The 15,178-nt window shown below is 44.2% G+C and overlaps 2 protein-coding genes across 2 annotated transcripts; one reads left to right on the top strand and one right to left on the bottom strand.

Annotated features, from left to right (window-relative positions):
- The first annotated feature begins 5,332 nt into the window (after positions 1 to 5,332).
- On the top strand, positions 5,333 to 9,589 carry LOC131892701 (uncharacterized). The gene is made up of 2 exons (XM_059242530.1): positions 5,333 to 5,627; positions 5,697 to 9,589. Exons 1-2 carry the CDS (start codon positions 5,381 to 5,383, stop codon positions 9,587 to 9,589), a joined length of 4,140 nt encoding a protein of 1,379 aa, XP_059098513.1. The 5' UTR covers positions 5,333 to 5,380.
- Positions 9,590 to 10,686: 1,097 nt separating this feature from the next.
- Positions 10,687 to 15,129, bottom strand: LOC131877223 (E3 ubiquitin-protein ligase arkadia-C-like). Its single transcript, XM_059222832.1, has 3 exons — positions 14,381 to 15,129; positions 11,596 to 14,270; positions 10,687 to 11,532 (listed from the first exon to the last, which is right to left on the bottom strand). The coding sequence occupies exons 1-3, from the start codon at positions 14,884 to 14,886 to the stop codon at positions 11,246 to 11,248; spliced, it is 3,468 nt and encodes a 1,155-aa protein (XP_059078815.1). The 5' UTR covers positions 14,887 to 15,129; the 3' UTR covers positions 10,687 to 11,245.
- Between the last annotated feature and the right edge of the window lie 49 nt (positions 15,130 to 15,178).

The following is a 15,178-nucleotide window of genomic DNA, read 5'->3' as shown; positions in this document are numbered from 1 at the left end:
AGGTCAAATCAATCCCATCCTGAGGAAGCTAACAATCTAGTCACACTGGAGTGATATTTTGTTCTCCATGAACTTGAGTACGCAAATGAAGCAAAAAAATACTATCAGACCAAACTCAAAGGCAAATGTGCATTTCTAAAAACAAATGCAAAGTCCTACATGTATGCTGATGCATTTCAATGATAAATATTTTTTAAATAATTCCAGCTTGTTCGATCAAATGTGATTTAAATATTTGGTCGTTTTTTAGTGCAATGTTTTTACCCGCCCTAGATGATCACCAAAAATCCTCAATATCTTGCGAAAACCGAATTAGCTCTTCCTAAGACAAATTAGAGAGAGGAATTTTGAAATGAATGGGAATTTGCGATTTTCGCCTAGTGCCCTTTTTCGAAGCAATTTATCGGGTGTTCTGGGGAAAATTGACAAAACTGCTCCCTCCTTTGCTCAAACTGCAGAAAATATTAATCTGGCAAAGCAATAATCTTCATACCCATCTCTTAAGAGTGATCTTGATATCAATGTCGGCCATTTTCTGCAGTTCCAGCTAAAGAGTACTTATTTTTTTTGGAAGTTTTCCTTTCCATTGTGCAGATGAATTGGCCATTGTCGGACTCCCGCAAAAATCGTCGGAAATGACGTTGACAAATGAAATGTTCAATGAGGCATAGTACAACATCTCACAAAGCAGTAAGCCAGAGTTTGACAAGTCAATCAAGCTTCGCTCCTTTGGCGGGCCTGTGTCCCTCCAACTTAATCCTTTGCACCTCTTGTGATGTCAACAAGCATTTGCATTTTGAGCTGTTTTTTTGCATGTTTTTTTGCATTATTGACAATCTGTAACGCGCCTTTTTGCACAATTGGCCACAAATACGTGCACTTTTTGCACATCCTTAGTGATGCGTGTAAGTCCAAATAATTTGCTTTTTGGACTGGAACTAAAGCGCGACTCCAAATGGGATAAATATCTAAACACCCCCCTTGATTTAAATTTGTGCAAATGACTTGGGCTTCTACGTAAAGTGCTTGCTAACATGGATCAGAAGGGACCGGTTCGGCTTCATTGCTTAAGACATCAGGTATGGAAAGATCCGTTACGGATCGTCGGCATTCGGCTACGTGAGGCTGGACTTATCTCATGGGATAAACTCGGCCGTCAAGGAGATCCAACTAATCCTTAATGATGCCATGAGGCTCATGGCTGAACCATGTTGCCAAACTCACATTGTAGGACTTCCACAAAAGGCTCTACAACAGCAGTCTTCTTTTCCTGACAAATTCCGCTCTGATTTCTCACATTAAACATGCCGTGGCTAGGCGGTGGTGCCAATTGAATAGGTTTGGACCATGTCCCACAGGACTGGTTTTGGGCTAGAGGTGTTGGTTTGCGGAAACGGGCCCATTGTAAACTCCAAGAGGCCACCAATCCAAATGAAGTGAATATTGCGATGGCATGGTATGCAGGGAGCAAACCCTCTTGGGTGGATTTAAACCGTTCGCAATTGAACTGGATGCATATTAACATTTTCTAGCCCTGACTAAATCAGAAAGAAAAATCGTGTAACCTTTGGTCAAGGATTTGCCTCCTTATCATAATTAAATGACAGGAAGTTGAACTTTGGAGATTTTGCAATGATCGTTTTTATCTTGCAAGGTACTTGCTTATCGGATGAAGATGTTTTAACAAGTTTATCAAAGCAAAAAAGTGCAACTGAACCTAATCTTTGTGGATGTGACAATTTTGTTCAACCTCAATATCATAGCGAGCATTCATTGATTGATCAATTGAAATGACCCTAAACTCTGAGGCTTCCCCTAGGGGTAAACTTTTCCAGCTGAGACCATTTCACATAAAACCGTAACTGGTGTGTTAATGAAAGATATCAATTTTGGCAATATGGAATTACTGAGGTTCTACCGGGTAGAGGAACTCTTTTTCCTCTTAGGCCAAGCTCTTTCCCGCTTTTGTGGATACCATAAACCTTTAGCAGGTTTTATACAGGATTCCACAAACCAAAACCTGGTGTCTTGCTCTTTCTTGGAAAAGGTAAACAACACCCTGCGTCATTTTGAGACAACCAGTACAAAAGTCTTGCCTTCGGATGCTGTCTCTTACATGATGAGGTGTGTCAAAGACCTGAAGATCTTCTACCCGGAGCTTTTCCTTGAAAGAAAGCTTTACCAATCTGCCTTATCCTCGAAGCCTTTCGTGAACCACTTGAGGACAGAAATTGAGGCAACCTGCTTCCATGCCAAATCGTATGGGCAAGGTCAAGGATGGGGTGGAGANAAAGGTAAACAACACCCTGCGTCATTTTGAGACAATCAGTACAAAAGTCTTGTCTTCGGATGCTGTCTCTTACATGATGAGGTGTGTCAAAGACCTGAAGATCTTCTACCCAGAGCTTTTCCTTGAAAGAAAGCTTTACTAATCTGCCTATTCCTCGATGCCTATGGTGAACCACTTGAGGACATGAATTGAGGGAGCCTGCTTCCATCATGTGTTTCGAACCGGAATGTCAGCTTTTTGGCTTGAAGGATCTTGATTAGAGCTTCCAACACGAGTGAAAGAGTTTACACAAGCAATATCAAAACCGCTTGAATATGTGATAAAACGTGACCCTGTCTTTCTAGGTCTTGAAACTAGAGCAGTGCTGCTTTAAAACTCATTCCTGATCGCAAGTCTTCATTTCTGCACCTTTGTTCGTTTGGTTTGGGAGCCTTACCAGAGGTGCTTCAAGCTAAAGAGGTGAATTTCCGGGTCGAAATCCATCGCTAATGAGTTATGTCCAGCCGCTCCATTTGAATCTACCGCCACTTTGAAGCTCCATAACTCGTGATTGGTTCGTCAAAGCAGAAAATGGTAGTTTTTGAGAAGTTAGCTATGATCTTTGTGAGTTTGGTTATCAAAAATGGCGGCTTCAGCGCAATTCTCCTTCACAGAATTACAGGACAAACATACAGTCTTAATTTGAAGCCAGGCTGTAATTGAAGTTCATCTTCCTCCAAACTGTTCTCAATGTATGTGCAGGAAACTTGATAGTTATCACAAAACCTTTAAAAAAAGTTGAAACCTAAAAAAAAATTTGAACTTTTATGTATGATAAGGTGTGACCTTACCAAATCTGCAATCACATGAGTCATTTTTAACCCTTCTTGACCCCGAAAGATGCGCCAGTCAAAATGTTTGTTCCGGCAATCAAAACACTTAGAAGACTCATTTGAACCCTTTTTTAAAGCAACTGATAAACGATAAACGATGTTACGAACATTGCTTCGCATTCATATTTCACGGTTCGGAAATGCGAGACTGCCCGTAAAAAGAAATAAGATTTGAAGCTCCATTACTGTGGGAAGATGATAGATGTATTAATATGTTCAACTTAGAAGTGGGTTATTGCTCCTGGAGCTCAGGTTTTTGCCCGGACTCATTCATGATTGCCTGAAGAAAGTCTCGGACATAATACTACTCCAATTGCTCCATTTGACGCTGAAACATATTGGTCATCATTGCCAAAGAGTTTTGTATCAAACAAATCAAGGATTACTTTGGTTCATAGTTTATTTCATGAAATATACAATAAATGGCACAAGTATTAATAAGTTTGAACATAAACTAAGTACGCCACCAACAAAATAACTCCTAGGTGTGTTTCATCGTTCAGATATAATTTAGTGTGGAGATTGCATCTCTTCAATGTGGTTTGGGCTCCTAGTTTGAGAGTTTGAGTTGGGGCTGTGCGTGTGTTGGTTCCAGTTTTTATTTTGAAAACAATCCGTTGGGAGCTTCAAATGTTATTTCCAAATGTTTGCTTGATGTCTCTGAAGGATGTATGATGGAATACTAGTTCATTTGAGATGCACTCTTTTCTTGGCGATGTTTCATTTACACATTTACGCATTTGCCCAATCACTGAAGATAGACATCCTTGCGAATATCACCCAAGGCTCTAAATTCTTCATTCAACGGCTTTTTAAAAAGTCCGCTGGAGCGCCAGATTCACATTTATTCGCCACCTGTTATGTCGGACAGAACAGTTTCACTAAGGTGCTCTCCAACGAAAACTGATTTCAGGCTGTTTTTCTCACGTTTTCTGAGCAATTTGTTCAAATAAGGAGTCGAAATTCACTCGTGCTCTTGACTGAAAATGTCACTTTCATCTCAGAAGGAAAAAGAAGAGTTCAGTGCGATGCATATACGTAGGTAGCAAATAATTATCTCGAATGGTCCTCATTGTCGGTATGGTATCTGTTGGAGTTTTTTGATGTGAAGTCAGAGACTTGTACTTCCAATTTTTCAAGCATTTGATCGGAAGTTTAATCACTCCTGATGTCATTATGTCACTAATATTTCCTCAAAATCAAGTGATCCTTACACTCGAGCACCATTTCCTTTGGCACAATGTCGTCAATCTCGTTTCTCGTCAATCCCTTTGGGCCTAAAGGTAAACAGATGGGTCGAATGAAGGAACCAGGAATAAAAAGCAATCACATTTCACCGTTTCAATCAAAATCCCGTTTGAAATGTTTGTTGCCTAATTGATTCCCATTGATTTGAATCAAAACCAGTACGACAACTGACGGTAGAAATTTTAAATAATGTCTTCCATTGGCCCATAAAAGTCGTTATTACCAGCCATCAACGATGTCGAGAGAAAAATGCATGTTAGAGTTCAGACACACGAACAATCATACAAGTCAAAGGCGGCCAGGCCCCCAAAATCACTACGATCCTCGAGCTCCTTGAAATCAATCCAATCGTAGACATTTCTATATATCTGATAGACACTTCGACTCGGTCAAGGCAAATTTGGGTGGCAAATTCAAATGCTGGCTTTAAAATCAAAATGTAAAAAAACTAGCCAATTCCAACAGCCAAGTAACTTGTTCAAAGGTGTTTTAGAAACTAACGGCTATCATTAAATTGATAGGTGTGTCAAATCTTAGTATCATTTCTTTTTATGGGCGGTACTTTACGTATCGTGATTTTTAGAGTGGTGCTTTATGTTATTACAATGCTTTTGTTATCAAAGCCAATATTAAGCGGCTGGTTTTTTTAGATGTAAGGTTGGAGAAATCTGTTCTTTTCGAAATAACTCAATTTTTATTGTTTTTGTTTTTCCATTTACAGCTTCAAAATAGAGAACATCATTACTTACGAGATCGATAAAATAAACACTGTATACTTACAGACCCGCTTGATATGACAAATCATGCAGAACCTTATTGTAAATCTAATCTTACAATACTTGATTATCGAAGCTGAGAATCGAAATGAACCCTGCCATATCAATAACTAGATAAAGCGTTGTTGATTAAACGTACTTAAGTAATCTATCTTTGTGACCCCAACTCATTGCTTTCACGAACATCGAAGAACATGTTCTCTTCTTGGCTGAGTGTGGTCATCCTTGTGTGTATCTCTCATGGAGGCCTCGGATATGACTATTCGCCTACAAAGACCGAATTCGTCGCAGGGAGTTTCATTGTAACGCAAAAAGGCCTCAATGAAGCTCTTCACCGCCACGCCGAGCTCCTTCGCATAACGTTGAAGGAATTGGAACAAAAGGACCTTCCAACTGTAACAAGCAAATGGAGCGCATTTTGCTTCAGGTCGCAGCCATCAGGTTCGTTAACCAATAAAAAGGTAGCCCTCATCAATTACTTATGTTCATTACAAACGTTGTGTGTCACAGGTAAAGCGTCAAAGCTCCGAATGATTGGTGTTCCGTCCATCAAACTTCAAGATGACAGGACGGTCATTTTAATTGGCGAGGTCCGAGCCACACTTTACCCGAAGATCTCCGTAATGGGTATTGGGTGCAATCACCGTTTGATGAATGATCAGACACTCAAAGTCTCAGGAGATTTCAAATTTCAAATCCGTGTTCAAGCAATTTGGAGTCAAGCTAATCCAAATTTAATGTTCATCGTAAACTTGGTGGACTCTCAAATAACTAAAATGAGCGTCAGGAGTGACAACAAATATTTTAAAGTACTTTCAAGTATGTTCAAATCCTTCCAACAATGTTTAAATCAGACGGTTCAAGAGAAACTCGAAGTGAAGATGAAGGAATGGAAACTTCCATGTGAGATCCCAACGAGATTTTCGCCTCTGGACAACATATTTGTCCAATATAAAGTGGCCCACCTAACTTGGACCAAGGATCGTATTATCGTTCAGACTAACGGCAGGATTTCAGCCTTGATTGACGGAAAAAACCAGACGTATATTCCCAACAATGAGAACAGAGCTTCTGTGCCAATTGATAATTGGAAGACGACCAGCCCCAAAGATGGACAATCCCATTTACTCCAAGGAGTTCGGGTTTCCACGGAATTCTTGAACTCACTCATTTGGTATGCCACAGTGACAAATATGACGAGTTACAGTGGCAAAGGCCACGTGTTGGATTCATTTGTCAACGGGACTATATCTTATTCACCTCCCGAAATCCGAGTGGAAAAAGATGAGTTGCTTGGCATTAAGATTCCTCATGGTTTAGTTTTGGCAACATGTCGACCTGTCACGACCAATGACACCAAGACCCTTTTCAAGGCCGAATTTTATGACTTGTCCGGGACGGGCAGGCTAAAATTGAAGACAAGTTTGTCCGAGACAACCGAGCTCACGGTTGGCTTGACCGAGTTGGACTTTACTCACATGAAAACCAAACCTTTTGAACCCAAGTTACCATTGCCCGAATCATTCGAAAAAGAACTCATGCGGAGGGCATTATCCAAATTACAACCAGTAGTGAACAGCTACTTTGTCTCAAATCCCATACATTTGCCGCACTTTGTTGCTCCATTTGTTGATGCACCAGAGATGCATCTGGTGACCACTGGAAATGGCGCAGGATTTGCTGAGATTTTGAGCTATTGCACTTGCAGCAAGACTCTGGCGTCTGCTTACTCCAATTGTGACTCAAGATCTCACATTTGTGATGGCAAGACCAACGACATCGACCTCACTCCGTTTGACGAACCAGAAGACGGCGACGACTCGAAAATTATCAGTTTACTCAAAGAAGATATCAAAAGGATTTTTGGTGCCGCCAAGGATGTTATTAAAAGGCGCCAAAACCAATCAAAGCCCACGCATATTCCAAACCAATCAGAGCCCACGCATATTCCTAAGGTGACTGGGGCTCTGAATTTCTCGGCAATCTTCGAACAAAGTGTCAAGGATAACACCTATTTTGGATTCCATTTGACGTTCTTTGAAGATGACTTGAATTGTAAGCTTAACAAATTTGGATCCCGCGCCAAAGTGTATTGGCTCTGGCAAACGTCTCAATGTACTACATTGTTCGTACAAGGGAAATCCTCCGGTCAGTACTACTACCTCAATGCCACAACCCTGAAATTTGGTTGTGGAGATGAGTTTTGTCAGAGTTGCCAATATCCAAACCTGGCAGTGGATCCCATTCAGAAGGACCAATGCAATGAGCTGAGCGACCAATCATACCACGTGGGTTCACCTGTGATCACACGATGGGAAATGGACCAACCCGTCAAGGCTTTGGTGGCCAATGTGTTTTTTGATGAAGAATTCTGCTCCATCCATCAAAGATACGTTGAACCGCAACTGATTTCCACACATACAAATCTGGGTCACAATGAATCCTTAGCTTGTGGTGAAGCTGATTCTGGGGATCACATTGGCGTTCAATTAACCAATGAGACGGTAAAAGATGCTTTTTGGGAGTGTAGTAGCAAGTGCTCCTCGTGCGTCTTCTGGGCTGAGGACATAAGGTTGGGGGCCTGTCACCAGTATCATCATGGTGTGCATCTTAAATTTACCCAAAGTGTATACAAGGAATTGGGCTCAGAGAGGACTCCAATGTTCAATCAAAAGACAACTATTTTTGTAGCAGTGGGAAGTTTCATCTTATTTGTAGTCCTCGGAATCGTCATTGCTGTGACTATTTGCTGGTGCAAATCCAAGAAGTTGAGCACATCCCTTACCACCTTTAGCGTCAGCAAAGAGAAGAACAAATATTCCTTGGCATTGAAAAACATGTGGACTAAGCACATTGGCTTACGATTCCTGGCTTGGAACAAGTTTGAGATGAAGGCTATTCAAGAGGATGTCATCCAAAATGTGATGTTGGTGATCAATGGCGTAATGGCTGTTGTCTTTGCCATCGAGTGGAACAGTGACAATAACCCTTTGTTGACCTTGCACAACAAATTCAGCGATGGCGTGTCCATTTCGGTCGACATTTTCAACACGGACAAAGTGGCGGACTTTACTTATCGACTCAATTTGTTAACTTATTTCGTGAACATCACTAACGCCGTGCTTGCATTCCTGATTGTGATCACATGGAGCTTCACCAAAACAGGCTCAAGGACCCTGTGGATGAAGGTGAGATTGCTCTCTTCCGTTTTGCTCTTGTCGAGTATCTTTGTGGTGATTGCCAGCGTGATTTTCTCCACATATTTCGATGACCTCGTGACATTGGAAAAGAATCAAGGCGTGTTTATAACGGACAACCAATCCATGTACAATATGGCTTCGGAACTGATAAAGGTGTCGCTTAATGGTTTGTCTTTAACAGTGATATCTTTCACCATAGTATTCCTATTCCATGGCGTTGGAGGTGGCCTTTATTTCGGGACCATTCTATTTAGACTCTTGCATTTACACTCAAAACGATCCAAAATGGAGATTTTGACCACTCTCTTGGTAATTCTAACTGTGATCCAGCCTTTCATTTGTCTTCATCCCGTGATCATTTGGTCTCAAGACTCCAACCACAACTCTATATTCCTCATACTCATCATTCTCATCTGGTTCTTGCCCGTGATTGTTCATTACATATCTAAAGCTGCGATCATTCACGGGCGACCCAAGTTTTTATCGTATTTCAACTTCAATCAAAACAGTGACGTTGTTTTTAGATCAAAACCAGGCTCAAGGCACAATGGACAATCCAAATTTAGTGAAAAACAAGAAAGTTTCGGACTCATATTTGACTTTGCCGTTCAAGTGATGGAGATTTCGTTTTTCTTGGCGTCGTTCTCCATTATCACGCACTTTCTCCTTCGCACAGAATTCAACGAAAATCGGAAGAATCTGCAAGATTTTGCTCTGCCTGCCATCATCTCGGTGTTCTGTTGGATGACCACGACGTCATTTTTGTTCTTTTCTTTGGTGCTTGACGAGTCACGGAAAGACTCTAGACTATCATTCAAAGATCAAGACCAAAATTTCTCCTTGAGATTGCTTCGAACCTCGCTTCGTAAAGAAGCTCGTAGGATCTCAAATAGGACTTCATATAAGAAGCTTTCTAGGTACCAACAAAGAAAAAGTCATCAAACACATACGACTAAACTACCTGAATCAATCAATGGCCTGGTCCGACAACAAAACGATTTTCTATTAATCAACGACGCAGCTGGATCAAAAGCCTTTTCCTTTGGAGTTCAACAGAAAGTAAGAAAATTTGATAATTTGGCTTTGACACCTATGGGAAAGCGAGCCGAACTTGTTGACCCAGTTCCCTCAAATTCTGNCATACGACTAAACTACCTGAATCAATCAATGGCCTGGTCCGACAACAAAACGATTTTCTATTAATCAACGACGCAGCTGGATCAAAAGCCTTTTCCTTTGGAGTTCAACAGAAAGTAAGAAAATTTGATAATTTGGCTTTGACACCTATGGGAAAGCGAGCCGAACTTGTTGACCCAGTTCCCTCAAATTCTGAGCATTTCGACTCAAAGTTTCTCATCCAAAGCAGAGATACAAAAACGTATCGACATGATGGGCACAAATCTCACTTGGCCGGAGGATGGAACCGCATTGGATGATGTGTTCGATTTATACAACACTACGGAGAAGACCAAGTCGTACATGATGATAGGCTCAGTCGTTTTATTTTGGATCAGTTTGGCCTTCGATTTTGCCAGTCATTTCGCCAAGATGGACCACCAAAAATCCCTGCTTCTATCCAGGAGTCGCTTGGCCAATTTCTTTGGCAGCCTCATTGTTTTTGGTTGTGTCATCGTGGTGGGATTACCCGATTATTTGGAGGCGAGTCACTTGGATGAGATATGCCCGTATTGTGGCGAGAAATTCAATGAAACTGTGCGCCAAATGGCCGAATTCTCCTTTGGCTTGTTCTTTGCGAGCTTGTTCTCGTTCCAACTAATTCCGATCCTCATCACCATTGTCCCATCATTGATCCGATCCGCTGTCCTAATCCTGGTTCATCCCTGTCTGCAAATTGGTGATGACGACTTGACCTCACTGAGAATGGCGATCCTTCAACAGGTCATTCAGTTTGCTAGTTTCCTTACCTTTCCCATTACCTTCGTATCCATGGTCATTCTTCAGCAATACCATCAGGATGCGTTCATGACGGTGCTAATCATTTGCTTTTGGGCGTTTCCTCCTTTCGTTTTGCTCATGGGATTATATTTCATGCGCAAATATCGCCGACAAAAGATCTTGATGTACATCTACTACATGTACAACGCCAGTTACCTTGCCATTCTGGCTGCCTTGGTCCTCTACTCCATGAGTTTTGAGTCCGTCCTTAAAACCGTGATAGGGATGTTACTGGATCCCACGTTCTTGATTGGTTCCGGTGCTCAAATGCTCCTCTGCAGTGTGGTCATTTCGGATATGCTTTACTTGACATTGTTTTAAATAACTTTCATACGTTGGGGCGATTACTTTGGATCCGCATGTATTTACAATAAAGTAACTTAAGCAAGACTATCGAACACGTTATGAACATTGTTTTGGACACAATCGAAGATTTTGATAGAGGTATAATGGTAAAGGAGGCTTATTCATATGATAACAGAAATGCGGATCTCAATCCAAGCCACTTGGATTCGAGCAATCGGGCATCTTGAAAATTCTTCTACATCTGACTTGGTAAGACATATACGAGTGGATATTGAAGTGCCATTCATTGCAAAACAACTTTTCATCGTTTTCCAAATGAGCTTGGGATGAATCTCAAAAGTTTTCTAAAACATCTCCTCCAGCTTTTATCAATGGTGCTCCCGAGGAGTGTCTGAAGGGTATTTCTAACTGCATCATGGCGGATATTAATCTTATCTTTTTTTGTCATGCTTCTATCACTTTGAAGCGCCATAAACATAAGGCATTTTGTAGTTGTGGCTGTGTACTTTAGTGTATTCAAATTGGGGAATGGGAGGGGACCGTTACTCATCTAATGCCCTTCATACATGTGAAAGTGTTGTGGATAAGCCGGCACACTTATCTTTGACGCTGATCGCCCAGGAAGGACTCGGACTTAAAGCCACTAGACCCACCCGACGATCCTGGACCGTCTCTTGAACTTGGATCAAGACCACTGGGCCCTTCTCCAGCCCCAAGATTTGTAGCATCGCTAGCATTGGCCTCTGCTACACAAGGTAGTTTGGCCTCAATGTCAACCCGACAAATCGGACAGCGCTTGTTTTGAGACAACCACTTGTCCACGCAAAGCACGTGTAACAGATGTAAACAAGGCAGACGTCGGACGTCTTCATCGTGTTCAAATTCTGAAGAAAAAATAAATTAGATACTAAAAAAAAAATTAATGAAACATGCAACTTTGTACTTACCACATAGGCAAATCGTACACTTATCGACCTCTTCTTCCTCCTCCTCCTCGGGCTCGTCGGCGTTTTTGACTCGAGGAATCCGGGAAAATTTATGAGCTAATGTGTTCCGATCTATGCAATCTTGGGAGGCTCCCCGATAGTTGTCCATGGTTCGTCTCTGCTCCTCAAATACATGCATGACAGGGTTCTGATAGTAAGGCGGGAACGCTGCCTGGAGCAGCAGACGAGGCATTTGGTTGCCGTGAGGGTGATGATGGTAATAGCGAGATGGGGGGAAATAGTGAGGATGAACGTGATGGTTGTGCTCGCCAACCGGTGGACCAGTTGGGAAAGGGTGGCTCAAATGAGCCGGAAGGGGGTGAGGAGGTTGAGGTGGAGCCACGCGATTGGGAGGAGCATGCGCTTGCGCATGGGATTGGGATCCCACCACTCCTCCGTTTCCAATTCCAGTTACTCCACCCGGGCCATTGTTGCCACCACCACTACCACCACCACCAGCACCGCCGCCCATGTGACGTCGCATGACTTCCCTTTGATACTGCTGATGCTGGAGGAGATGCTGGTGCCTTGGATGCATACGAACTTGTCGTTGGCGCATCGAGGGATGATACTGCATATTATAGACGGCATTTATGAGGCGATGATCATTTCGAGATCTCAAATCATTCCCCAGGCCGTGAGGGTTGGAATTCGAGGAGGTTGATCCAGCAGCTGGTTGCTCTGTAGCTCGCGTTTCAGTGCTACTTCGGTGAGCGGCTGGAGCCGAATTCATTCGCACGAGTCCGTCTCGACAACTGAAGTCATGCTGGTGGGCTTGCGGAGGAGCGGGTATGGTGTCGGATGCCACCGTTCCAGGCGTGGTCATTTCAGGAATACCATAGGGATGATCCAGTAACGTGTTAGTGGTGGGCACCCCGTTCTGATGCACTCTACAGTGTGCATCAGGACATCCGGTGGCCGAATGAGTGGTAGCCGATGAAGTAGGGGCTAACACACTGGGGTTGGTACCGATGGGCGGTGCTATGAATTCAGGATGGCGCATTCGCCGTGGCCTGTAGCCATAGTAACCGGGAATGCAATCTCCTGGACACATACCGTCTATGCAATGATGAGAGTGATATGAGGGTGTTCCCACCGTTGTTCCAGGATATGGAGGAGGCACTCCATTCGGGTGGTGGTGATGTGGAGCCACACTGGTGGAGGCGAAGCATGTCATTCTTCTCGGGCATTGCTCTTGATGGCCCTGGTTCTGCTGATGAATGATGGCCTCCTCCATGGCCTGGGAGAGCTGCTGAGGAGCAGGAGTCGTGCTTGGGGTGGATCCTCTAGAGCTGCCACGGGATTGGACATTGGCTGGGAGAAGTCCAGATGGTGTGGTGGCGAATGGACAAAGCTTGATTCCCCCAGAAGATCTTGTGGTCACCCTAGCTGAAGTCGAGGATGATCCAGAGGCGCCAGCAGGACGATTGATGACCTCGACCTGAATGTCATCATCATCCTCGTAATTACCGTCAGATTCTTGAGTCAAGTCCACCTCCAGCACTTTTTTGGACTTCGAGTGCTTGCCACCTTTGGTGGATTTTTTGAATCGTCGGCTTATTTTGACAACAGTAACATCCTCTTCAGGAGCAGACTCTTCCGTGTCTGAGGACAAGCAATCAAGCTGAAGATCAGGAGCACTTAACAAGTCATCGCCAACTTGATTAGTTTGAAGGCCAGACGGTCCAGGTTGTGGACTGCCCACATTTTCAGACCGAGAAGAGTCGTCAACCTCAACCTTGAGAGTGGGCTGCCGTTGACCAATAGCACTATCATGGGGCATGGCCTCGCCCGTTTGATCCTCACCCGAGGTGGAAGACACCTGACAATTTTCAGTCTTCACTGTAGCTCGAGCTGTTTGTTGGTCAGTCTTTATTGACGATGAAATCGTACTATCAACCTCCTCAGAAACCGTATCAGTTCGTCTGGAGGACGACGAGGAAGAACCGAATCCTTCGACTCCGCTATCTCGTTTCTTGGCTGAGGAGCCAATTTCAGATCCTTCGCTTGCCGATCGTTTCAATCGACGGGTTGGAGGTAAGTTGAAAGAATGAGATGACGGCACTGTTGGTGTTATGGAGACACACACGGTAGAAGGATTTCCATCCGGTCTTTGGGACCTATGCTTCGGTCTTGCTCCGGAGGAGCTTCGATTGCTCGTCAAACTAGAGGTGGGTGCCATACGTGAGGATCGGACAGCCACTTGATAGCTGGGCGGTGGCTCCGAATGAGCGTAGTGATGGTAATGGTGATGGTGATAGGTCGGTGGAACAAGAGGGTGATAAGGATACGGCGGCAGATCAGGCGTGTCTAGTTCAACCTCCAAAGGGTAGGTGGGTGGAAGACCGGAAGACATCATAGGATCACGCATCAAAGGGCCTAGATACGCGCCCGAGGCACCGAGATCAGGCTGGTAGGCACCGTAATGAATTGTGGCCGAAGAGGAGGGCGTGGGGCGAGATCTAAGGAAGGCGGGCATACCCACTGAATGATGCACTGAATTGGCCGCGGAAGAACACGACACGGAGGTGGAAGGCCTTTGCCTGGAGGAAGACATCGTGGTAGCAGTGGATCCGGACATGACCGACGAGGCCGACACATCCATCGGTAATTGAAGGCTCAAGGGGCCTCGCGATCTGAAACATAATCCTTCGACTGATAAGCATTCCTTGCTTAGTTATCCTGTGTTTGAATTCAGAATACCTAATCAAAAGGGACAGGTTTCCTCAAATAGCGGATTACTTACCTTAGAGACTCCCGAGCCGAAATCTCCGTCGGAGTCAGAAGCAGATGAGGTCCCAGGTCTCGATCCTCCTCTTCAGGCAAAGGCCGTCGCATGGAATTGGATCTGGACGACGAATAGTAAGGCAAGGCTCCATTAGCCAAGCTCAACCCGTTCAAGCTCAACGATGGAAACGGGTTTAGTCCATTGCTTACTGGTCCAGCACCATTCCCCGTCATAAGCCCATCCTCTTCATCTTCATCTTCCTCGTCCGTATCGCCCGCAAAGAGATGCTCCCCAAAATGAGTCCCATGGGACTGCCCTTGGGGTCCGGCGGCATTGTAAGCTGTCTCAAAAATTGCCCCCAAAGTTTCATCTCGAGTTGGCGACGAGGATGGGACGATATTTTCCGACTTGTCTGTCTCCGGGGTCCTCGAAGTCGAGGCCTGTGATGGGGCCTGAAGATTCTCCCCTCGGGGCGAGGTGAGAGTGGCCACAGGCCCGCCATAGGCTGATCCGGAGGAGGCCATGGCGATTGCTACTCCACAAGCTCCCACAAAGCAAACACGCCCTACTAGCGTTCATAGAAGAACAACTCGATTGGAGCCCACTCACTCGCCTTATGAATCACTGAGAGTTCGTGATTACCTCCATCCAGACCCTTATTCACCATTCACTCCCCCCCTTATAGGCCATAGGAGCTACACGAGCCTGCTACTTGGGTGGACGTCCTCTTTAGTCTGCAATTCCTGTTCTATGACCACTGAGCTGCCAGCTCCACTCGGAGTGAGGAGGAACTGCACGGGATTGAACTGGCGCCCC

This window comes from Tigriopus californicus, chromosome 2, assembly GCF_007210705.1.
Source record: "Tigriopus californicus strain San Diego chromosome 2, Tcal_SD_v2.1, whole genome shotgun sequence".
Taxonomy (NCBI): Eukaryota; Metazoa; Arthropoda; class Copepoda; order Harpacticoida; family Harpacticidae; genus Tigriopus; species Tigriopus californicus.
Note: the sequence above shows the minus strand (reverse complement) of the source record. Positions and strands in the feature narration are given on the sequence as shown.

Bases quoted from the DNA above. Each gene is read 5' to 3' on its own strand.
- LOC131877223 (XM_059222832.1), bottom strand. From the start codon at position 14,886: ATGGCCTCCTCCGGATCAGCCTATGGCGGGCCTGTGGCCACTCTCACC. The intron at 14,271-14,380 runs GTAAGTAATCCG...ATTATGTTTCAG, and splicing joins TCGGCTCGGGAGTCTCTAAG to ATCGCGAGGCCCCTTGAGCC. The intron at 11,533-11,595 runs GTAAGTACAAAG...TTTTTTCTTCAG, and splicing joins GTGTACGATTTGCCTATGTG to AATTTGAACACGATGAAGAC.